Source organism: Rutilus rutilus, assembly GCF_951802725.1.
Source record: "Rutilus rutilus genome assembly, chromosome: 20".
Lineage (NCBI taxonomy): Eukaryota > Metazoa > Chordata > Actinopteri > Cypriniformes > Leuciscidae > Rutilus > Rutilus rutilus.
This window is the reverse complement of record NC_140225.1, coordinates 3,299,713-3,324,503: the sequence shown is the minus strand read 5'-3', so window position 1 is coordinate 3,324,503 and position 24,791 is coordinate 3,299,713. Positions and strand designations below refer to the sequence as shown.

Below are 24,791 nucleotides of genomic sequence, written 5' to 3'. Positions count from 1 at the left end.
CACTGCACACACATAGAAGGCCCCCAATGCTAACTCATTGGAGACAGGAAAAGATATGGAAGGAAATAAATAACTCAGGAGCTGAACACGGAAACAAATTCAGATCAAGAATTCGTGCACCCTCCCTCGCTCTTTCCGCAGCAAATCAAAACATCTTGTAAAATACGATGAATCCTTCTGGGATGATTAAATTCAATGCTGACGGAGGCGATGAATTTAATATACTACAATAACATCTGTCAAATGTATAATATGCGATACAGGGCGTGATAAACAGTGAGTGCAAGTGAATTTTGATAATGACAGCTGTTGATTGGCACCCTTAAAGAAACGCTCCTGGTTCATACTGGAATACTGACATGAAGCAAAAGTGTTTTAATGAAAGTAACTGTGAATTTAGTTTTTGTTAAAAATATGTAAAAATATGCAAGTATTAAAATAAAAATAAAAAAATGAGAGAAAGTTGAATCTATTTTTTGTAGTAGTTAATATAATGCCACCAATTCAGGTAAATCTAAACCTAAACATTTCTTTAACAAGCACATTTTGTGATCTCTCATGGGTACATATAACAGCTTTCACACAAAAAAAACTAAAAACAAATAAGTATCTAAAATAGTATTATGGTATTATTTTTGGGGGATCTGGTAACATGAGCCCCTTTCACACAGAGATTCTGGAAAATACACGGATAAAGTGACCCGGGATTCGACCCGGGTTCGTTCGATTTTGGTTCATTCACACTGCCAGTGATTTTCCGCAATCAGAGAGTGCGTTCACACACAACCCATAAAAATCCCGTAAAGACACGTGACATCGATGTGACTTGTAATGTCTCAGCAGCGTCTTAAGTTTGCTGAAACCACGCTTGTGCATTTTTTACTCTGATTCGATCATAAACTTGCACATTACGTACCGTTTCACAGCTGGCGAGCGATCCCGGCTTCAGCGTCATCACTACGACACGGCATTATTACGGCTTTTGTTCACACAGCGCGCGTTCCGGGACTGAACACGGCAATGTTACTAGGTCCCCAACCCGGCATCGATCCCGGATCGTGTTTGCGTTCACACAGAAGGCGCTCTGGCAATTTTCCGGCAATTTCCCGGGTTCAAAGCGCTGTGTGAAAGGGGCTATGGTGACATCGTGTTTTTTTGGACATGCATCCAGGTCTGAATAAAGTCTAAACCATCCCTCAGCTTGATGTGTAAAAAGTAGTACTGTCAAATCGATTAATCGCGATTAATCACATCTAACATAAAGGTTTTTGTTTACATAATATATGTGTGTGTGTGTGTGTATATATATATATATATATACAGACCCTTTCCAAAAAATTTGAATATCATGGAAAAGTTTATTCATTTCCATAATTCCATTCAAAACGTTAAACTTCCATAGATTATAGATTCAGGGCCCACAACTTTGTTGTTTATTTGTACATAATTTGGGCTTCCAGCTCATAAAACCCACGAAAACAGGATTTAAAAAAATGTGAATGTTACATGAAATCACACAGTAATTACACAGTGATACCATGGTCATTGAGCCAGGTTTGGGTTATTTTGGCAGTGTGGGCAGGTGCAAATCCTGCTGGAAAATGAAGTCAGCATCTCCATAAAGCTTGTCTGCTGAAGGAAGCATGAAGTGCTCTGAACATGTCCTGGTAGACGGCTGCGTTGAGTGGACAGCACAGTGGACCAACACCAGCCGATGACCAACACAGACTGTGGAAACTTGACTTCAAGCATCTTGGATTGTGTGCCTCTCCATTCTTCCTCCAGACTCTGGGACCTTGGTTTCCAAATGAGATGCAAAATTTGCTCTCATCAGAAAAGAGGACTTTGGTCCACTGTGCTTTATTAAACCCAGAGTCAACGCAGCCGTCTACCAGGACATTTCCAGAGCACTTCATGCTTCCTTCATTTTCCAGCAGGATTTGCACCTGCCCACACTGCCAAAAGAGCCAAAACCTGGTTCAATGACCATGGTATCACTGTGTAATTACTGTGTGATTTCATGTAATATTCTAATTTTTTGAAATCCTGTTTTCGTGGGTTTTATGAGCTGGAAGCCCAAATTATGCACAAGTAATCATAATAATAAGCCCTGAATCTATAATCTATGGAAGTTTGACGTTTTGAATGGAATTATGGAAATAAATAAACTTTTCCATGATATTCAAATTTTTTGGAAAGGGTCTGTATATATATATATATATATATATATATATATATATAAATATAATAATGTACACATATATTATGTAAACAAAAACTTTTATGTTAGATGCGATTAATCGCGATGAATCGATTTGACAGTACAAAGTCAAATATTGAATCTGCAAAACCCTGAATGTGTCCTCCAGATTCCCAAGTGCTGTGCTCTGGTCATATTTCTCTCCAGCAGAGTCTGGAAATGTGCTGCTTCTTTTTGATTCTGGATGTCTGATGCCAGACAACATCACTCTGAGGTTTTGGAGGAAGTTCAGGGCGCCATAACTCATTGTGAAGCCCGTTGAGAACATGTGCCACAATAAACAGTGTCATCTTTCCAACTTGTTCTGAGGGTTCAAGGGCTCAGACTTGGCCATCACTGCTGTAGCCTGCTTTCAGTTTTGTGTTTGCTGGGCTTAATGAAGAACTTCTCCTACAATAGGGCTCAATTAGCACCAACTACCTCACGGTGCAATATACATTGTCTTACATTTCCAAGATTTATATACATTGCAATGCATCACCATACCACAACTGAACTGAACAATGTCAGCTGACATGTATTAGCAAGATCAGTTTCAATGTCTCTCGCGCGGTTCACTTCACTTTAGTCCATTATGGCGCCTCATGGAAGCGGCTCTGACCACACTGAGAAACAGCGGTTTCAGAGTTCACGCTCATTTAGACGACCTGCTTCTACATTAGTTAAACTGTGGTGCAATTATGGTAATACTTGGGGTTAGAGGTTTGCTTAAATGAATAACCTTAAGTATTATTCGTAATAGTAATAGCAATGTTTGCTTCAGCAGTTTCCACTAACACATACTCTCATTGCTGAATAACAGGACAATAACAATCAATGATCTTGATACAACTGATACACTGAATGTAACTTTCAAATCGCTTGTACATTTTAAAAGACCAGAGCTGTTGTTAACTAAAACAAAATAAAATAAAAAGTTGTTAAATGAAATAAAGCTAAATAAAATATAAATATTAGATTTTAGACAAGTTTAAGTACTAAAATTACAAAAAAGAAAAATAAAGAAAAATATTAAATAGACAAATGAAAGAAATTAAACTGAAAAAAGCACAAAATTAACAAAACTAAATGTGAAATAAAAATAAATGAAGGCTAAATAGAACTACTTAAAAACAACAACAACAACAACTAATAAAACTGGCACAAGCACATAAAATTACTAGAACTTTAAAACGGAAATTGAAACGAAAACTGAAAATAAAATCTAATTCAAAACATTAAATACTATAGCAGTATATAAAAATATAAAAAAATAACATTTCAAGAATGACTATTGAGGGAGTTAAAGTGATAAAGAGAGAGTCAGTACCTTCATAACACGGTATGAGAGGCTGTGATTTGCCCTGGAGATTGGCTGGGATGATGGAGCAGTATCCGTGGGGAAGAATATACTCCGATTCATAGTATACATTCTTCCAGCGGTGAGCGCAGGCCTGCAGACAATAAAAGAAAAGGAAGGGGGAAGAGAGACAAGGAGTAGTTAGACAGTGTAGACAGCTTATTCAATTTGACATGAATCACAGGTACACAAGTACAACCCATTGACCAGACTCTGCATCCCTTACAGCCTCTTTTTCATTTGCATCTAATTAAATATGGTGTCTACCATGACTAAGGCGTGTATATATCTCACACACATCAGGTCTAAATTTGCATCATCATCATCATCATCATCATCATCAGCATGGTAATTGCACCAAGAAACAAACAGGATACACAGACAAAGCTTCTTCTCTTTATTCCAGAGCCAAATTAACTTCTGAGACAAAACCAGCTGGCCACGGCTGTGGATCTAATATGTCCACTGAGAGGGGGTTGTTGGTTTTAGAAAACTGAGCATCTTCATTCAAACATCTCTGATCCCTGGAACAACAGAAGCGCTCAAGGCTGTGAAGCCAGCCAGAGAGCAGAGAGACTCTGAGAGAGAGAACAGACAAAGAGAAAGCAAAAAGGTCACAGACAGAGGACAGTAACTAAAGTAGTTGCATTTCCTGAAGGAAGTGCCTAAAGGAAGTTCTTGCAAGGACGGATAGTGTTAAAGTTTTATGTAAGATTAGGATTGTTACAGAAACCCTAAGAGTCCATGCATTCATATTTTTCTCAATATTCTCCTGATTTTGGCTTAATTTTCCTCAAGATCCGAACATAACACTTTTTTTTATGTTTTTTTTATGGTGATCTTGACATTGCATTAATATTCATGTCTGTAGCACAAACAATTCACACTTCAAAGTCTAATAATGGTGTTTGTATGAGAAATAGAAACAGTGATACTTGTCTTAGCAAACACCACTAACAACTTCAAGTAGCGAACCACTAACAACTTTTAACGAGTCATCATAACAACAACAACAACATGGAAATGATCACGCAAACCCTGCCATCAACAATCTAAAACCTCTCTGTTTCGCTCATTAATACAGTCCTATAATCGTATGCCACAAACTTTCCTTTCCCCACTTTATTTAGAGTCAAATCCCTTGTCGAAAAGCTCAGGATTGTGGAGAAACCAAATTCCCTCCAAAACACAGTTCAGCTTCCTGTTTCTCCGTGATGGAAACGGCACAACAGCTCCGTTGAGATAAACAACCAAGTTTAAGATATTACAGCCACACGGATTCATACAAAATGCTCACACATGATGTCAGATGACTATCTGGCAGTAGTTTGTTGTGTTGAGAAACACTGCTCGTCTTGTTTGACTGTCCGAGCCTTAAGCCTGCTGCAGACTTTGTGATTTCGGCAATCCTATAAGATCATTACAAATCACACTGTCAGACATGGATCGAATAAACTTGAGTGCGACATGCATGTAGACTGTACGATGACGACACCTATTGAATCGTAGGCTACGACGAATGAAAAGTCATCAGAATGCACTAGCAGCAAACAAATAGAGCTAGATGAATCGCATTTTGGCAATTGTGGTTTTTATGTGCGATAAAAAAAAGAGGATGAAGCAAAAGAGGAGAATATGGATTGGGAAAAGAGGCCAACTTGGCATGCCAATTTTGCAAATGGAGCTCGAGGTAATAGTTTTAAGTTTTAGCACCATATCGTGTTGATCAATACGCCATTTCATGTTGCATTTTTATTGGCTAGTCAGCAGCAAACACACTGTAAGATGATCATGCCAAATTTCTGACATTGTCAGAAAATGATCACAGGCTATCTTTGGTTGCAAGATCGTGACAACGGCCATCTTTTAACGCCTCTCACTGTACGACGTAGGACCACCGTTAAGGAGCCACGACCACAGAAATCCGCATTATTGGTCATCTTTCGTCTGGGACAGCCCAAAAATCACACAATGTGTACCGGGGATAAAGCAGTTCACTTTTACTATCATCTAAACTCAAAACAATCCACATTTGACAACCTGAATGTCAATAAAACAGCCTCAGCCCGTCTGATGACAACCAAAGGAACAAACTCCAACTTATTCCCTGGCAGCCGGCATTGGGAAACACACAGGACAGACGTAGTGAAATACGTAATGCTTAACTAAATCAGGAATGAGTCTGAGATGTGCTTTTCCCCTCAGAGGCTCTGAGTCACCGTGGATCACGGGCTAATCATGTCTCTGCTCATGCTGAGAGCTGATTGGCTGAGGGAAGGCCAACACATCTGCCCAACAGCTCTCTTACATGCCTTACATGTAAACGTGACTCCCTTCAAATGCAGCTATTTGTTGCGGTGGGACACACACTGTAAACGCATGTACATGCATCTATAAAGCTGAAGTGCTTTCAGGTAATAAAATACATTTTGGATTTGCGCACATATGCACACAGCTTTCATTGTAAAGCACATTTGATCATTCAAATGTTTGGGATTGGTAAGACTTAATGTTTTTAAAGACTACATTTATTACAAATACAGTAAAACAGCAATATAATATAATTAAAATAACTGTTTTCTATCTGAATATATTTTAAAACTTAGTTTATTCCTGTAATGGAAAACATTACTCCAATCTTCAGTGTCACACGATCCTTCAGAAATCACTCTAATATGCTGATTTGAAGAAACATTTCTTCTTATTATCAATATTGAAAACAGCTGTGCAGCTTAATGTTTTTTTTTTTTCAGGATTATTTGATTAATAGAAAGTTTAAAAGAACAGCATTAAAGGGGTCATGACATGAGAAACCAAATTTGCCTTGATCTTTTGGTATATAAGAGGTCTTTGTACCACTAAAACTTCCTGCAAGTTTCATAGCTTAAGGCGTCCTCCCCATTATAAATGAAGCATTTATTTAATCAAGCTCTAATTACAGCTCATTGGGGATCCATGGTAAGAAGTGACGTCACGGTACGAAGTGACGTACCAGTCATTTGCATATGACCGCCTCCAGCACAAGACAACTACGCCTCATTTCGCATCATCGCATCGTTGTCACGCCCGCATGTGTTCAGTCGACGTGCAGCGAGTGTCTGTTTACAAGATGATCGCGACGCCACGCAGACGTGCTGTTCCTAGCTGTGGACAAACAAAATGTTTGAATACGCTGCCGAACGATCCAGACGTCAGGGAAAAATGGATGTTGTTAATTTTTTGTGGACGTCCCAGTCACGGCAGTGTTAACTTAAGCGTGTGTTCTCTACATTTCAAGGATGATTGTTTTGAGAACAAATCGCAGTATGATGCTAGCTTTGCTAGAAAACTTTTGCTTAAAGATCAGGCCGTGCCGACTATTCTGGGTCCCAACGACGCCGCAAACTGTAAGTAGTGTATTTCTACTTTTAGCCAATGACGTTAGCCAATCATAACAGTGGGCGTTAACACTGAACTCTTAAAAGGGAAACACCTCCAAAACAGACTGTTTGAATCAGAGGATGAGAAACAGGGTGGGAAAAGGTCATAAATCACACAAAAAAAAGTTTTTTTTTGTCCAAAAAACTATAGCAATACTATAATTGCAACTAAGGGAACATAATAAAACAAAAACAAAAACCATGTCATGACCCCTTTAACATTATTAATGTCTTTACTGTCACTTTTGATCGTTTGAATGTGTCCTAGCTGAATAAAAGCATTAATTTCTCTAAAAGAAATTAAACAGACCCCAAACGGTAGCATGCATATCGAGTTTATGGTGCAATCAAGAGATCAAAAAACTCAACGTCACCCTGACTGCAATCTCACCTCCGTGGTAAAAAATACACTATATAAAACAGCTCTAAAATCTTATTGCATGAGCTAACGCCACGTCTTCGGTTGCTGTGCCACATCTCCCGCCAATTAAAAACATTTATACAGCCTTGATTGTGTTGGTGTCTCTCTTGCACGTGGTTCTCCTGGGCAATGCCCATATGTTTAATCCGGTCCTGAATTGTAAATACTAATCTACCAACCAAATTACCATCATTACAGCTTCCACTATAACATGCCATCTCTCCCTCAACCTCTTTGATTTGAACATATCAGTGCTGTAAGTGTCCTTGCCTCTGTCAGACCACCCTGATCCTGCCTTCCTGTAAGACGCCCATCAAAACCCAGAGAACCCCACGACAGGGTTCTGCAGTTAAGACGTAACGAGGAGTCTGACCTCGAATCGGACCACCACGACACAATTCAAGCCTGAAGAAACCTGGAAACAGAGCAGATCGGTGTTGCTGACGTCTTGTTTGACTTGTTTGTCCATTTAGAGCATCTATTCTAGAGCTCCAGTTTGTCATCATGATAAAATGGCCCTCACTTCAAACACTCTTGCTTTCTCTTGATGTATGGAACAGCTGGAGTTTAACAATGCGGTCGTCGTGAAAGATATTTGTAACAATGATGGCTTTAGTTTCTGCCCATGTTTTACAAGTCGATGTGGTTTGTATTAAACAACTGCTGAGATGGTTGAAAAATAGGTTGTTAAGAAAAAAAAGTGGAACAACGAATAAAGCAAAGCATGATTGAGATTATTATTACAAAAAAAAGTCTATTGTATTCAAACAAAACCCCTGTTGGCGAAAAGCATCAATTTCCTACTCTGATACATCCGTCACGTTAAATCTAGACCGTTTTGACCATAATTACCTGTTTAACGCTCGAGTCTTTCATCCTCATGTTTCATTAAACTTTGAACAGGTTACTATTCTGTAAAATATGAAGGCAATCGTGCTGCAAAAATGAGTCCTAAAACCCAGAAACGAGTTCATATTTTTGCACTTCTGGTTCATCCCAATGTTTTTTTGTTTTGTTTTTTTGATAAATGCCTGAATGCGATTGTAATTAGGCTTCAAAATTCATAAAAGTTGTGTTCATTTGTGAACTATTTGTGACAAAATTAACTTTTTGGGGGTCACAGAGCTTATTTTCTGCAATAATCCAAAAGCCAATGGATAAATCCTACTGGCTTTTTGTTGAGGGAACAAACTGATGATAACTTCCGGGTCGGTCTACAAAAAAAACGTAATCTCTGCATTGCTTCAAACACAACTCATCCAATCAGAATTTAGATTCCCAGTTGGAAAACAATGGTTGTTTTCAGTGTTTAAACGGAACATACCAGAATTTTGCCGTTGGTTTTGTCCTGTCGAGCGAGACTGACCCCCATCCACTCGTTGTTCCTGTCGCCTTGACACGTCTTCCCGCAGGACTCCCTCTGCTTATTTCCTAGAGTAAAGAATGAGAACGTTAGCCAACAGAGAAACAAACATCCCTGTCTGCAAAGAGAAACACAATAAAACCACGCTGAGACACCCACCAGACAGCCTGAAACAAAACTCAAACAGACAATTGTTTGAGACAGTTTAATATGCTTAAATACAGACAATGCTGCTACAGATGGAACAAAAGAATTTGTGTTAGTAAGATGAGTACAACACAAAATATTTGAAATGGTGAAACTCAACAAATATGAATACATAAAGTGTGTGAACTCATTCCAATGCTCACAGTGCTGGTGTGCTCTACTTGGGAATCATAAAGTCTAGACTAGGGCCGCTCCCTAATAGTCAACTAAACGTTAAACGTAAAACTTCGAGTCGACCACAATTGCATTGGTCGGTTAGTCGCTTAAAAAAAAAAGAACGAAAAAAAGTCACGTGAGGACGTTACCGGCGGGTCATTGTGTTAATTACATGTCGGGCAGTAAATCCGAAGGTTCGCCCATCATCCATCAACCTCAAATATGGCTTATCATTTGAAACATGTAAGAAGTAGCAACTTTACTTGGCTGCTCACTCTATTTGCGCTATTATTAGGCGCATATCCATGTTTGTGCAGCGTGTGGAAGCTAAAGTATTAGCATGCTTACTGCATGACAGAGGCGTCGGCGTGATCACTTGCATTTTTTCCTGATAACAGCGGAAACAACTTAACATACTCATTAGTCATACAAAATGATGTATTAGATAAGAGTAATACATCATTCAATACTGTATTTTTATGTTCACAATAACAACAAAATGTTGCGCTTTTGTAAAATAAAGAAAACAAACAGGATGCACTTTCTGCCGTCTCTGTCTCAGTGAACTAAAATGAACCGAAACTCAGCGTATAGGCTACTTGCCTACAGGCAGGTCTACTTTTAAACTAACCAATTCAATTCGAAAACAAATACTCTCTGATTATGTAATCCGTATGAAAGGTCCATTTTCTCTGTAAAGGCACGTCCATTCAATTCCGTTTAATAACTGTCAAGCAAGACTAAGAAGACTATTTCTACTAATGGTTGCTTTTGGGAAACGCATCCCAGTCTGTTTCCTAAAATGTAAGGCTTAAAGGGTAACTCTCACCAAAATGCAACCTAGGGTCTTTTTGTTAATCTACCCGAGGCTAACTTTCGTTTAAAAGCATAATTAGAATGGAAAAGCCACTTTTAAGTTTGACTGTATTTTCATTTTCGGTCAAATTGCCTTTTGAATGGGAGTAAATAGGGCATTTCTATGATAGCATCAAAAATCGCTATTTTTAAAACACTAAGAAGGCTCGACACAACATGAAACTGTGCTGGAAGTCTCACCAGGGGCTCTACACATGAACTCCAGCATTGAGAACATTGTGTGTGTACACAGAGTTTACTAAAAAGAAGGATTTTGAACAACTCTCTGTCTCTGTGTCCGCCGGCATTTTGACAGTCAAAAATAGTCGATCTCCGAATGTGAATGAACTGACTCTGAATTTTAGTATTGTTTCTTATACGAGGATCCTTTCTCAAATACAAGGTTAAAGCATGATATCGATTCATTTATCTCGAAATGTTTGGATTAAAAATTATTAAAGGTGACCCTCGGGAAATATGAACCATGACGTATCAGCTTCTTGAATAAGATATGTTCTATTTTGGAGGTATTCTATTGTCTATTTTGGGTTTTTATTAGTGTACAGAAATGGAGGATTTATGAGCACAGGCGTGTTATTCCTGCAGGGAGTTTATCTAAGCATAAGGGTCGACTTTAATGTTTATCTATGAGCGTTGAGCTACAGCGGCCCTCTGAGGGGCAAACTGTGATTGTCCGCAGGAAAAGAGTGATGGCTCCCGGGACTGCGGCTGTTTTCTTTGGCTCTGGTTAGTTTCTCTTCCTTCTCAGCAGACTGACAGCATCGGCTCAGAGACTTCCAGACTTAGGCTGCGAAATGCCCAACTGAACTCGGATTCACACCAGTCCAAAACCTGGTGAGTAGTTTAGTCTACTACCAACACTTAAAAAAAGAAAATCGGTGAAATTTATGGTAAAAATGGCATCTGTGGTTGCCAGACCTTTACTGTAAAAATACGGTAGCAACATTTTAGGTTTTAAAGATTTTACGTAAAAAACATATTTCATTACCTAGTATATAATATATTTAAGGAACACTCCACCGTTTTTTCATATTAAACTATGTTATTCCCTTAACTAAGACGAGTTGATACATACCTCTCTCGTCTCAGTGCGTGCACTCAATCGCTCTGGTGCGCGGCGATAGCACTTAGCTTAGCCCAGTTCATTCATTAGGGACCAAACAGAGATGAAGTTAGAAGCGACCAAACACCTCCACGGTTTCCCTATTTAAATACAGTTACACGAGTAGTTACACGACTCTTTTTGTCATTTTGAATGGTAATGTACTGTATATATAGGACCATGGTCGACTAGGCAAGTTTTTGTCTCGGGTGGTTCATAAGCTAGTATTTTCAGCAGTTATTACACGAAATCTTGTCAGGAAACAACCTTTTACCTCCTAAACAGCAGTTTGTCAAAGGTGGGACAAATGGTTCTAATCACGTCTTGTTTGAGTTGTTTGAAGTTAATGCTTTTGCCCCTAAAGCTGCGAAGCATCCAAAGCACACAAGGACGAGCGCCAGATCTCGAGTTAGGAGGAAAATACAAACTGTCAAAAAACCAAGATGAAGTTTGCTTGGGATATGGACGAAACATTATTTTCAGCAATTAGCAGCGAAGCGCCATCCAAAAAACACTACTCATCGAACACAGATATATTTCACGGGTTCAAGACGGCAGGAAAACCGCAAGTAGAAATTCCCTTCTAAAAAACCTTGGCCATTGCTTCAAATGAGAGGGCGCGAGGAATGTTCCTCAGACTATAAACATCTCATCAAATCACCGACCCCGGTTCGCCCCGGCTATCTCCGCAACAGACGTGTTTGTTTTCTCATCTCTGTGGGTCCTGAAGGCCGTGTTCTTCTGGTTGTGAACCGCTCAGCGAGGGGATGGCCTTCTCTTTGAAGAGAAGCAGAATGAGATCTGGAAGTCTGGAGTGACAGAGCGAGAGGCCGGAGTGTGCTGGTTGGTTAAATGATAACTGAAGGAAAACAAATGCGCATGCTATCTCTTCTTTGATCGTCATGCTAAGCTTAAAGGATAACTCTCGCCAAAACTGAACCTAGGCTCTTTTTTGTTAATCTACCCGAGTCAAACTTTCGTGTAAAGGCATAATTAGAATGGAGACGCCACTTTTAAGTTTGACCGTATTTTCGTTTTAGGTCAAATTGCCTTTTGAATGGGAGTGCTTGGGGCACGACTATGAAGCATCAAAATCACTATTTTTAAGGCGAGACACGGCAGGCAAAAACATCGTTTTTTTTTACTGGTCAATTTTGAGATTTTTGGATATTTGTTTTCAATAACATGTCTTCTTTCAGACTTGTGGTGAAAAAAAGTCTGAAATACACATTTAGGTCTATATTTTACTACACTTTGTCTGTTTGCGTCTGTAGATTTCTCATAAATTCAACAAAAGTTGGCGTTCTTAATCCAACATGCTGCTCCGCGATCTCTGTCTGCTCCCTGTCATCACACACACCGTTAGAAAGCTCTCTCTCTCCTGTACAATGCTGTCGGATCCAAATATGGTCATTTCCTTTTTATCAGCAACCAATCGTGAAAGTAAAAGGGCTGAATGCGCAATCTCATTGGCTGATCATAAATCTTTAAAGCCCGTTTTCTCAAAGTGACTTTTCTCTCATACTCCAAGTCCGAAATCTCCACTTCAGTAGCACCTATATACACCAAACTTTCCAGTCTTGTACCTAGTTATATTATGAAGACATTTACAGAGGGATTTGTAAATATATTATTCCTCGCCTGATTTATATAGCATTTTATTCCAAAAAACATGGCGAAATTTTTTTTTTTAAGGCTATTGACAGTATTTTCTGATTTACAGGATAACAAAAGTAGATATCCCTCGGTAATTTTTTCCCTATCTAATATGTGAACACAATGAAACATTTTTTTTTTAACCTGCCGTTATCCAATACTCAGATTTCGTTTTTTTTTTATGCAAATTAGCGCATATTTAATTAGATATTGCCTAATTTGCATATTTAAACATTAAATTACAGAAAACTTGTAATACATTTTTTTTCTCATCTTAATGTAGGTAATCAACTGGGAAAGTTTCATGGTGATATCTGCTAGTTAAAAATGTTACCCTATTCACCTGTAGTGTCTCGCCTTAAAACACTAAGAAGGCTCGACACAACATGAAACTTTGCTGGAAGTCTCACCAGGGGCTCTACACATGAACTCGAGCATTAAGAACATTGTTTGTGTACACAGAGTTCACTAAAAAGAAAGGTTTTGTACAACTCACTTTATCAGTTAGTGTTTCCAGTGGCTGTAATTTTGTCAGTCAAAAGTAGTCGATCTCCGAATGCAACGTAACATGAGGAAAGTAAAGATGGAAAGCTCCTAAAGCTTGTTTCCATAAAAAAAAAAAAAGAGAGCCTAGGTTCAATTTTGGCGAGAGTTACCCTTTAAGCTAAGCTTGAGAGTTGGTCGACAGAGAATTAGTCAGGTGAGGATCTTTTTAACACCGTGGAATAAAAATTACTGCAAATAATAGCTCAGTCCAATCGTTGGCATTAGCATGTTGCTTAGCTAGTAATGCAATACTAAAACACAGTTACTACATTACACTACATTAGACCTATTTTCTGTACAAACTGCACTATTGTATGAAACGTAAACAACCCAGGCTCATTGGGAAACTGTGCCTCTACCAACATTTTAGACAACTCCAAAACCATATTGGTATGGTGACACTTTACTTAAAGTCTTTGTATATAATGCATAAAGTAAATGCATAAAGTATTTTCAGGGCATTAATTATGCCTTCTAATGCACCTTGTATGATTTCATGATAATCGTAACCAGTTATAACACATTATAATACTTATCTATTCATTGAACACACCTTTAGAAAGTATACGTGACAAACAACCAATTTCCGACGTAATAATGAATCTGCGAATATTATAATGCATTTTAATTTTTATTACAATTATTTATGAAAAGATGTAATGCGTTATAGTGTACATTATGAATACCTAAATTATAAGGCATTATATATAAAGGCTTTAAGTAATGTGTTTCAACGACAATTCACTGCAGTTTCCAACTTCCTTTTAATTCAAAGATTACCTGTTATTTTTAATAAAGACGTATTTTTGCACAGTTCCTTGCACAATAGTATATCATGACCTCACAACACTTTTACCACAGTGCACGGTTTCTAAACCAGTGTTGGGTGTAATGCATTACTAAGTAATTAATTACTGTAATTTAATTGCTTTTCCCTTGAAAAAGTAAAGTAAGGAATGCTTCTATAATTTTTCTGTAATTTAATTACAGTTACTTCTGATGTAATTGCATTAAATACTGTATATAGACTACAGAACAATTCTATATAAAACAAAAAATTATGCTTCTCCCTTTAAATACGCAATTTTACATTATTTATTTGAAAGAATTAAAAGAGTCAAGAATTTCATGTCTTGACTGGTCGAGATTGATATGGAATTTAGAAAGTAATCAGTAATAACTAATGCAATACTTTTTAAAGAGAGTAATAAGTACAGTATCGAAGATGTAATTAGTAGCTAGTAATTAAGTTCATATGCTCGTGATTCTGATGTAGTAAAGATTTGTGGACGCAAGTTACTGCATGTTAGCTTCTGCAATTGTATTTTTATTTCTCGTTTGCTTTTTTAACACTAATTTCCGTTAGGTTTAGGAGGAGGTTTGTTATTTTCATACATCTATGATGCCTTTAAAGGGTGTCTAGGTAGTCATCTCACTCAATCAGTCAGAACTATTCTTATAGTTCACAGTACACTGTACAATACAATACCTCACTCATCACACAGACAATTAACTGACTCTATTACTCTAAATAAAGATCGTAATTGCTCTTCCTGTATATGTCTTTGAATGGGCTCTGTGTTGCTTGAAAAGGAAATATCATAATTACTGTATTTGATGAAGCTAATGTCATTCTAGAAAGTGGAGAATTACCTCCCATAACAACTGAGGACAGTTGGAACGTATTTCACTTTACCAGTAATGAACGTCAACGAATGCTGTAAAAATAGGAGAGAAGCTCTTCAGTGCACGGCTGAAGAACTGCACTAAATATGCTTGCAATTATCAAGATCAAGACCATTCTGGAACCAATAAATTGTTTTGTGTCTCCTAGCGGATGAGTAAATGTCTAGTCATGGCACTGCGTATATCGTCTGACCCCGTGCACAAGAGTCATGAAACATTCTTCATAAATTGACAACAGACATTCATAATAAGTTTTAAAGAAATAGTTTGCTAAAAATAAAAAAAGAAATCTGCCATAGTTTACTCACTGTTATGTCATTTCCTTCTTCTGTGGAACATAACAAATTATATTCTTATTCACCTTTTTATATAGTGCGTTACACAAAACTGATTGTTTCAAAGCAGCTTTGCAGTGATAAACAGGAAAATAGCAATCAATGCTATTACACAAAGTCCCTCCAGCGGGAGTTCTTCTCTATATCAGTGTTTCCGAACTCCCTGAAACGCCTCCATTGTAGTCTTGAGTTTCTTCCGGGAACGAACACGTCACAATAAATCCCCAGTAGCACCTCACTGCAGTACACGAGTCCCAGGGGGTGGAGATTGGTAGGTTTAGGGGTGGGTTTAGGGATCAGGGGGTGGAGATTGGTAGGTTTAGGGGTGGGTTTAGGGATCAGGGGGTGGAGATGGGTTGGTTTAGGGGTGGGTTTAGGGATCAGGGGGTGGAGATGGGTAGGTTTAGGGGTGGGTTTAGGGATCAGGGGGTGGAGATTGGTAGGTTTAGGGGTGGGTTTAGGGATCAGGGGGTGGAGATTGGTAGGTTTAGGGGTGGGTTTAGGGATCAGGGGGTGGAGATGGGTTGGTTTAGGGGTGGGTTTAGGGATCAGGGGGTGGAGATTGGTAGGTTTAGGGGTGGGTTTAGGGATCAGGGGGTGGAGATGGGTAGGTTTAGGTATATGTAAGGTGGGAGGAGTTGGATCTGGATCCAACTCCTCCCCCTGGATTTTGTGTTCTGCAGTGAGGACCATCTCGAAATCCCAGGAAAGTTACAATGAGTTATTGCAATATTCCTCATTTAAATAATTCATATGCAGAATAAAGGGGCGGGGCCTGGTTGAGTTAGTTAGTAGTGTGTTGAAACTGGCGGTTATGGTAAGGGGCGGGACATTTACCAAACACGCTCAAAGCGCTCGACCAATCACAACACACTGATCCAGCCGACCAATCAGAGCACAGCGTGCTTTTCAGAAGGAGGGGCTTCATAGAGACGGGAACTAAACAGAGCGTTACTGACAGACTGGGAAAAGAGGAGCAGCAACAATGGAGAATATGTGAAAAATAATGTGTTTGGAATATTCAAGCATGAAAACCTGTTCTAGAAGAGCCTAAAAACTAAATCAAGACTTTGCAAAAAGGGCATAATAGGTCCTTTTTAAGTGACTCTAGTTTACCACATATCAGTAGCAGTATTTCTCGAGGGGGGCTTCTGAGGGGTCTTATCCCGCATGATTGATGTAAACTCAAAGCTGGGGCCCCAGGCCCGCTGACACGCCTCATTTGCTCATGTGTGTTCCGTCAGTAAGACCCAGCGTAAGCAGAAGTGTGTGCATTAAAGCCACATAAACCACTCTCATCTCTCCACCACAAGAAAAGAACTCAAGAGCTTCAAGAGATTTCTACACATGGATCCTTGGCACGGCCGATCGGAAAATATTAGCCAAACCATTCATCATTTCTATCAAAATACTGCAGGAGCCAGACAGAAAACGCTACAGACATTTTAACTGATTTCACACAGTAATATTAATAATGTTCAACAAAGAAAAAGCTTTTAAGATACTGCTGTCTATCACATAAACAAGCTCATAGTATGATGCATGTTTGCAAAAGGAGAAGTGTAAATCTACCGCTATCAGTGCTGAAAATATCTGTTAGCATAACACGGGTAGTGTGAAAACAACAAGATGTAAAATAACAGCCCTGTTTTTGATTATAACTGTGAAAAGTTATTAAAACTGATGAAAACAAGGCAGCTAAAACATTCGTCCAGGCAGGTTTTCAAATATTGACCGGTCCAAATTCCATGTTTAACTTCATGAGCCATTTCAGTGGTGTAGTGGTTTGGGTTAAACTACCCGCGTAAAACAGTTTGCTCGGTGATTTGACTGCACAGATGGCATCTTCTAACTGTTTTTTTTTACTTGAGCTGGTGCTGTCAAACACAAGCACACTTTGACACACACACACACACACACACAATAACACTGTTTCACTTCCCTTTTTACAAGCTCCAAAGTTATACACGTTCAACACTGACTTATACAAGTTTTTTGTATATACAATTTATAGTGCTTTTTTTAATGATACGCATTGTTTCAAAGCAACTTTACAGAAAATCTTTATGTTAATGATCATAATATCCTAATATCTTCAAGCCTTGGTCACACTTAGCATATTAGAGCTGGGCGATAATATAGTTTACATTTTGTGACGATACAAGCAATCAAGCAGTTGAGATTATGTGCTACATAGTATATATCAGCCTATGTGAATGTGCTGTACATATGCGGACATATTTATATATTGTATATACTTATGTACTACTTATATACCTATACGTTGGACATACTTATATAGACCTTTATATGAAGAGCTGAGTGATAATATGGTTACATTTTGTGAGATTTGCTGCAAAACAGTGCACTGCAAATACAGTATATATCCAACTTTGGATGGATGGATGGATGGATGGATGGATGGATGGATGGATGGATGGATGGATGGATGGATGGATGGATGGATGGATGGATGGATGGATGGATGGATGGATGGATGGATGGATGGATGGATGGATGGATGGATGGATGGATGGATGGATGGATGGATGGATGGATGGATGGATGGATGGATGGATGGATGGATGGATGGATGGATGGATGGATGGATGGATGGATGGATGGATGGATGGATGGATGGATGGATGGATGGATGGATGGATGGATGGATGGATGGATGGATGGATGGATGGATGGATGGATGGATAACTTTTATCAAGTTATTAATTCGTTATGTGATGATATTTACTGCTTTTCCATTGTCGACCCGAACGTGCACATGTGCATGTATACATATGTATGTATGTATATATATATATATATATATATATATATATATATATATATATATATATATATATATATATTTATATATATATATATATATATATATCATATACACACACACTCACACATATATTATACAAACTTTTATGTTAGATGTGATTAATTGTGATTAATCGATTTGACAGCACTATACTACCTGTATATATATAGCCTATATATGTATATATATATATAGTTTTTTGGTGACTGTATTCTGCTGTTCTTTGATATCAGTGTGAGTTTGGGATGTTTGTGAGATGATGCGAGATACACACCTCTGCCGAGGTCCATCTCAGTGCAGCGTTGCTCTGGGTTGTTGCGGATTCGGCACTTGTACACGGCTCCGGGAGACTGAACTGAACTACTGAAAGACGAGTTTGCTCTGGGAGCCCCAACCACAATCCTACAAACATCAGGAGGAGAAACACACTGTCATTGTACATCACAGCTGCACACACACAACCTCTGAGGATACAACAGTCCATTCATACAGTTTTTGGTCATTGGGGGAAAATAAAACTAATATTCTTTGTAGGTTTGTTTCTTTTATCTGAAAGTGTCATGTAGCCTATATGACTAATAAGGATGCCTAAAAAGTGAATTAGGACTGGAGGTGGTTTCGCCTTGTCACACTGTCATGGTTTGGCTCTTCAGTTCAGTGATGTAAGCACTACATCATTATCTCCACTGAAGCACAAGGCAATGATTTGGGTGCTGGCCAGTGTTTCCCTTTCAAATTTAGGACAGATTTTGGAAGAAAGGCTTAACATCTGTGCAGTCACAAGAGAATTTAAAAAAAGTTGCATGTTTGAAATGTATTGGCAAAAGTCGGCTGTAAAAGTAAGGGCAAACATGCAAAGTGCTTTAAACACTGCAAAAAAAGCTTTTCTTACTTAGTATTTTTGTCTCGTTTTCAGTCCAAATATGAAACAATTCTTAAATCAAGATCCATTTACTAAAGTAGTAAAATGCCATGAGATATTATGTCTTGTTTTCTGAAAAAAAAAAAAAAAAAAAAATTTGTTAGTTTTTGCTTAAAACAAGCAAAATGATCTGCCAATGGGGTGAGAAAAATTATATTGTTTGTTTGAATTAAGATTATTTTTCTTACCCCATTGGCATCATTTTGATAATTTTGCTTGTTTTAAGCAAAAACTTACTTAATTTTGATTTATATTCCCAGAAAACAAGGCATAATATCTTATGGCATTTTACTACTTTGGCAAAGACATCTTCACTTTTTTTTAAAGAATTTTTAGACATTGGAAACAAGACAAAAATACTAAGTAAGAAAATAATTTTTTTTTTTTTTTTTTTGCAGTGCAGTGCTCATGTTACTGTGTATTTTACTATGGTACGAGCTGTTAATGCTTAAGAATGTAATGTGATTAAGTGTGATTATTTTGTGGTGCTGCTTGTGATCAGTAATCATAAAATATTAGACAACAAAACATCAAACCAAGTGTAATTCTCCCTCAAATGCATCATCATTTTTGCTCAGTGACTATAATCAACCCGGTTTGAAAGTCAATTTTATTGATTTATTTATTGATTGCTTTAAATCACCTAATGCAATAAAATTCACATTTCAAGTAACGTTATTCCAAAACTGAAAATTCTATCCTAATTTACTCAACCTCAAGTTGTTCCAAACCTGTATGCGCTTCTTTCTTCTGTTTAACACAAAAGAAAATATTTTAAAGAATGTTGGTAATCAAACAGTTTACTGTAGCCATTGACTTCCATAGTAGGAAAAAAATAATAAAATAATACTACGGATGTCAATGGGGTCCATCAACTGTTTGATTACCGACATCTTATTTTGTGTTCAGCAGAAGAGAGAAATTCATGCAGATTTGGAACAACATAAGGGCGATAAATTATGACAGAATTTTCATTTTTGGATGAATTATCCCTTTAAGGGTCGACAAAAATGTTTGGAGCCAAATTGACAATCCAAAACCAAGATAAAGCGAAATAAACAAGACCATTCATACAGAAAACGTCAATTATTTGAGTTTCACTTTGGCGCTAAAACGATTCGTATAACAGTTACACAACGAAACGGAAGACCGCGACAAAAGGTGAATACTTTTAACTCATTATTTATCATATTATTAGAGATTTATTTAAAACAAAACTTTATTTAAAATGTCTTTAATGTAGTTTACATCTGACATACTGTGCTTGACTTTTAAAACAAACGGCTAGGAGTCTGTTAAAGTAGGCCAACATAGTTTATTAATATAACATTAATAACACTTCAGTGACCACAAAAGTTCACTTAAAAAGAAGTTAGCAGCCTAAAAAGTGCGGTTATTTTCACCTGGGGCGACTGATGAAGAAGTGACGTTTGCATGAGGAGGTATCCATGGCAACCGAAGAGCGCTCGAGCGCTTCCGTTAGGAAAATAACGGGAAACCGTAAGTACTGTGGTTATTTATTATGGGCCTACTTAATTATACATTTATACATAAGTTTCAACATTTAATTATTTTATTTGTATAACCTCTTTAAGACAGTTGGCCAAAGGCTTTGGCTTACTTTGCTAGAAGTTGGGTTGCGCGAGACCATACTTAAAAAAATAAAACAATAAAGTTCATTTGAAGACGTTGAACGCCTTTACAAGCATTGTACAATTCGCATACTGCAAAACCAGACTCATAAGCAACTATTTAAATCTGTATTGGATGAACTCACCAGCGTGAGTTGTCATGGACGTGCTCCAGGACTGAATATCCAAAAAACGTCGCATCTGGACCCCGAAACACCAGGGGATGTTGCAAGTCGATGTTAAAGGAATAAGCCAACGAAACAAAACACAAATACACAAAAACATCCAAAGCGCTTCCTTTCCGTGTAGAAAGTTCCGTCATTCTGTTTTGCATCCTCAGTGCTGAAGCCAATTTCATGAGAACTTTATAAAAGCAATTAAATCTGTATAAAGAGTCTCAAAATTAAAGAAAAGAAAAAAAAAAAACTACGTCCTTTTCCTAATTTGGGAATTTACCGCATGCGAAGAGGGATTTAAGTGTGTGAATCGGAGGTTGAGGTTAGAGTAGGGGTCTCATTGCGTGGCTCTTCCCTTCTGCTGCTCAGTCTGTTGCGTCTCTAGAGTTTATCTTGGAGTTAAAGCGTGTGTTGCGCGCGAGCTGACGCACGAGCATCACATTTCACACAGCAGAAGCAGAAGCAGAGCGCGCGCCCCCTGCCGGCAGCTCTCGGTACTGAGCAACACTACACTCATATGCAGTGCAGTTCCCTTTCGAGGGAACTCGAACTGCGTCGGTGACGACACTAGGGGAACGCCCTTCAGCGTAGCGCGTCTGAATTTATGAATGAAACCGAATCCAATCCTATTGGCGTTGCGTGATGACGTAGCGTGTGACGGCATAAGCGGATGTATACAAAAGCACGCCGGCACACAGAAATGTCAGCTTTTTGCTATTCAGCAAGCGCTCTGTGTGAGTGAATCAATTCTGTCCTATTTGGTGTTGTATGTCCTGTAAAGTCTGCATTGCAAAATAGAATCTAGGGGCTCGGATTTCGCGTTTGCTGAGGCAGCGCGTAGATTACGAGTCTACTCTGCAATAAGATTCTGTGGCTTGGATCTCGTGTTTGCCGAGGCAGCGCGTAGATCTAAACTCTGCATTTCAATACAGAATCTAGTAACTCGGATCTCGCGTTTGCCGAGGCAGCGTGTTGATTACGAGTGTAGCCTACTTTGCAATAAGATTCTGTGGCTGGGATCTCGCGTTTGTCGAGGCAACGCGTAGATTTCAGGTTTGCTTTGTAATACAGAATCTAGTAGCTCGGATCTCGCGTTTGCTGAGGCAGCGCGTTGATTACGAGTCTACTTTGCAGTTTGCGATACGATTCTATGACTGACATCTCGCGTTTGCCGAGGCGCGCGTTGATTACGAGTCTATTTGCAGTTTGCAATAAAGATTATGTGTGGGGTCCCTGAAGGGTGCTGGCTGTGTTCATTAAAATAACTCGCCGCACACAGTGCGTTTCGGGTGTCTCAGCCGCGCCTGTTGACTTTCTTCTCGAGAGATGAAAGCCAAACTTATTGTGAACGACTCGTATCTCGCGTTTGTTGAGACAGCGCGTTAAGGGTCTGCAATAAAAGGGACACACGCGATCTGGGAAATAATACTGTTTGGGTGCGAGGCATTCACAGTCAGCTCCTGAGGGTACTGGCAGGCTGTTCACTGTGAAATAACTCGCCGCACACAGTCGTGCGTTTCGGGTGTTTCTGCCTCGCGCCTGACTTTCTTCTCGAGGGATGAAAGCCAATTTGTAACGGCTCGCGTTTGCCTAGGCAGCGTGTAGTAGATCGTATAAATATTTAAACAGTATTCTGGTGCTATCCAGTGTTTATGGCTGCATTTAATTCTGAGGAATTAAAGTAATTAAAATTTATCTGACTTAAACTTGGTTATTTGAATTCAGCCTAATATCTGAAGGAGAGTGTCGCTTCTAGAAATCCCCCTCAAAAAAAAAAAAAAAAAAGCAAAAGCTGAGCTTGGGACTCTAGGCGGCGCTCTCGCCCAAGCCTCCTGAGAAGACGGATCTGAGGACCGTCCTTCAGGCCAGGAAGGTGTCGGGAGAGAGGTCCTAACTTATGTGAGACCTTGGAGGGCTGCCCCCCCCCCCCCCCAAAAAAGAGAGCGATCGAGATCCTCCCCCTCACGGGCCCTCCGGAAACTAGTGTCAGCATCCCGCCACTAATTGCGCTTCGGGACACATTAGTTTCCAGCGAACGCACGCTGCTCTGTCTGCCCCAAGAGCTTAATTGCGGCCAGGCAGCGCTGGCGTCCGCACACCGAGAGTCGTTTTCGATTATTCCCTGCTGGTCCTCCGCTTCAGGGTATCGTCAAGGGCTCTCACAAGACACTTGACACCAGCCCTTAGGGGCTGGTTCCCTTGCTGAATTTTGTCGAGGCATGGCAACGTCTCCCCAATATTTCTCCATGGGTCTTGCGCACTGTAGAAATAGTGTACAGGCTGCAGTTCCAGGTCTGCCCACCAAAAAAGAGGTAAGTATCAACGGGGTGGTTTGGACTGCAGTAGACCCAGAGCAGGGTCTGGTGTTAGAACAGGAAGTTTACTCGCTGCTGGCAAAAGGGGCCATAGAGCATGTTCCCCCACCAGTCAGGGAGTCCGGATTCTACAGCCGGTACTTCATAGTTCCAAAGAAGGATGGAAGGTTGCGTCCAATTTTAGATCTGAGGCATCTGAATCGGTCTCTGAGGAGGTTCAGGTTCAAGATGCTCACTATTCCATCATCGTGAGTCAAATTCAATCCGGGGATTGGTTTGTCATGACAGATCTCAAGGACGCGTACTTCCACATCTCCATCCTTCCTTCTCACAGGAAGTTCCTGAGGTTTGCTTTCGGGGGCGAAGCTTACCAATATCGGGTTCTTCCGTTTGGCCTAGCACTCTCCCCTCGCACATTTACCAAGTGTATGGATGCAGCTCTAGCACCCCTGAGGCTCGAGGGCATCAGGGTGCTCAATTACATCGACGACTGGTTAATATTGGCCCAGTCGCGAGAGTTGGCGATTCGGCATCAAGATGTCGTCCTCGCCCGCATCCAGAGCCTGGGGTTAAAACTCAACACGAAGAAGAGCGTGTTGACACCTGGGAGTGGTGTGGGACTCGGTCACGATGCGGGCTCAGTTGTCTCCTGCTCGGATCGAGTCTATCCTGACCACAGTGTCCAGGTTAAGGCTAGGCCAGGCCGTCACTGTCAAACACTTTTAGAGAGTGTTGGGTCTCATGGCAGCAGCGTCCAGCATGATACCTTCTGGCCTGCTACACATGAGAGCTTTACAGTGGTGGTTAAGAACCAAGGGGTTTTCCTGAGGGGAAACCCATTCCGCTTGATAAGGGTTATGCGCAGATGCCCTTCGTTCCCTGTCAATTTGGAAGAAGCCTTGGTTCTTGTCCCAGGGTCCCAATTTGGGAGCGTTATGTCGCCGGGTATCTATTTCGACAGACGCCTCCCTCACGGGCTGGGGCGCGGTCATGGACGGCCATTTTACGAGAGGCCTCTGGCAGGACCATCATTCCTCTTGGCACATAAATTGCCTAGAAATGTTGGCGGTATTCCGGGCTCTGAGGAGCTTCCTGCCAGACCTCCATGGTCGCCATGTCCTTGTGAGAACCGACAACATGTCGGTGGTGTCTTATTTGAACCGCCAGGGGGGTCTGAGGTCGCGCCCTCTGTGCAGACTGGTGCATCAGATCCTCCTGTGGTCCCAGCGGAGACTGTCGTCTCTCAGGGCGATGTATGTCCCGGGGGACCAGAACCAGGGAGCAGACATACTGTCGAGGCAGGGGCTGAGGCCCGGGGAATGGAGACTCCACCCCGAGACGGTGGAGTTGATATGCGAGAGGTTTGGCCCAGTGGATGTGGACCTGTTTGCGTCTTGAGAGACGACTCACTGTCCACTGTGGTTCTCCCTCACACATCCAGCCCCACTGGGGTTGGATGCTATGGTACAGACGTGGCCGAGGCTACGTCTGTATGCCTTTCCCCCGATCGCTCTGCTCCCAGGAGTTCTGGAAAGGGTCCGTCGAGACGGGGTC

At 40.0% G+C, this 24,791-nt stretch overlaps 1 protein-coding gene across 2 annotated transcripts in view; it reads right to left on the bottom strand.

Moving 5' to 3' along the window:
* Positions 1 to 21,297, bottom strand: part of itga9 (integrin, alpha 9) — a 90,866-nt gene extending 69,569 nt beyond the window's left edge. Inside the window, exons 1-4 of one of the 2 annotated variants that reach the window (XM_084391172.1) lie at positions 20,893 to 21,297; positions 18,468 to 18,595; positions 8,764 to 8,870; positions 3,570 to 3,693 (exon numbers count right to left, since the gene is read on the bottom strand). In XM_084391172.1, coding sequence (XP_084247298.1) covers positions 3,570 to 3,693; positions 8,764 to 8,870; positions 18,468 to 18,595; positions 20,893 to 21,104 — 571 coding nt within the window. In that variant the 5' untranslated portion in view covers positions 21,105 to 21,297. The remainder of the gene's footprint in view (positions 1 to 3,569; positions 3,694 to 8,763; positions 8,871 to 18,467; positions 18,596 to 20,892) is intronic. The other variant, XM_084391171.1, reaches the window with a different exon arrangement.
* Between the last annotated feature and the right edge of the window lie 3,494 nt (positions 21,298 to 24,791).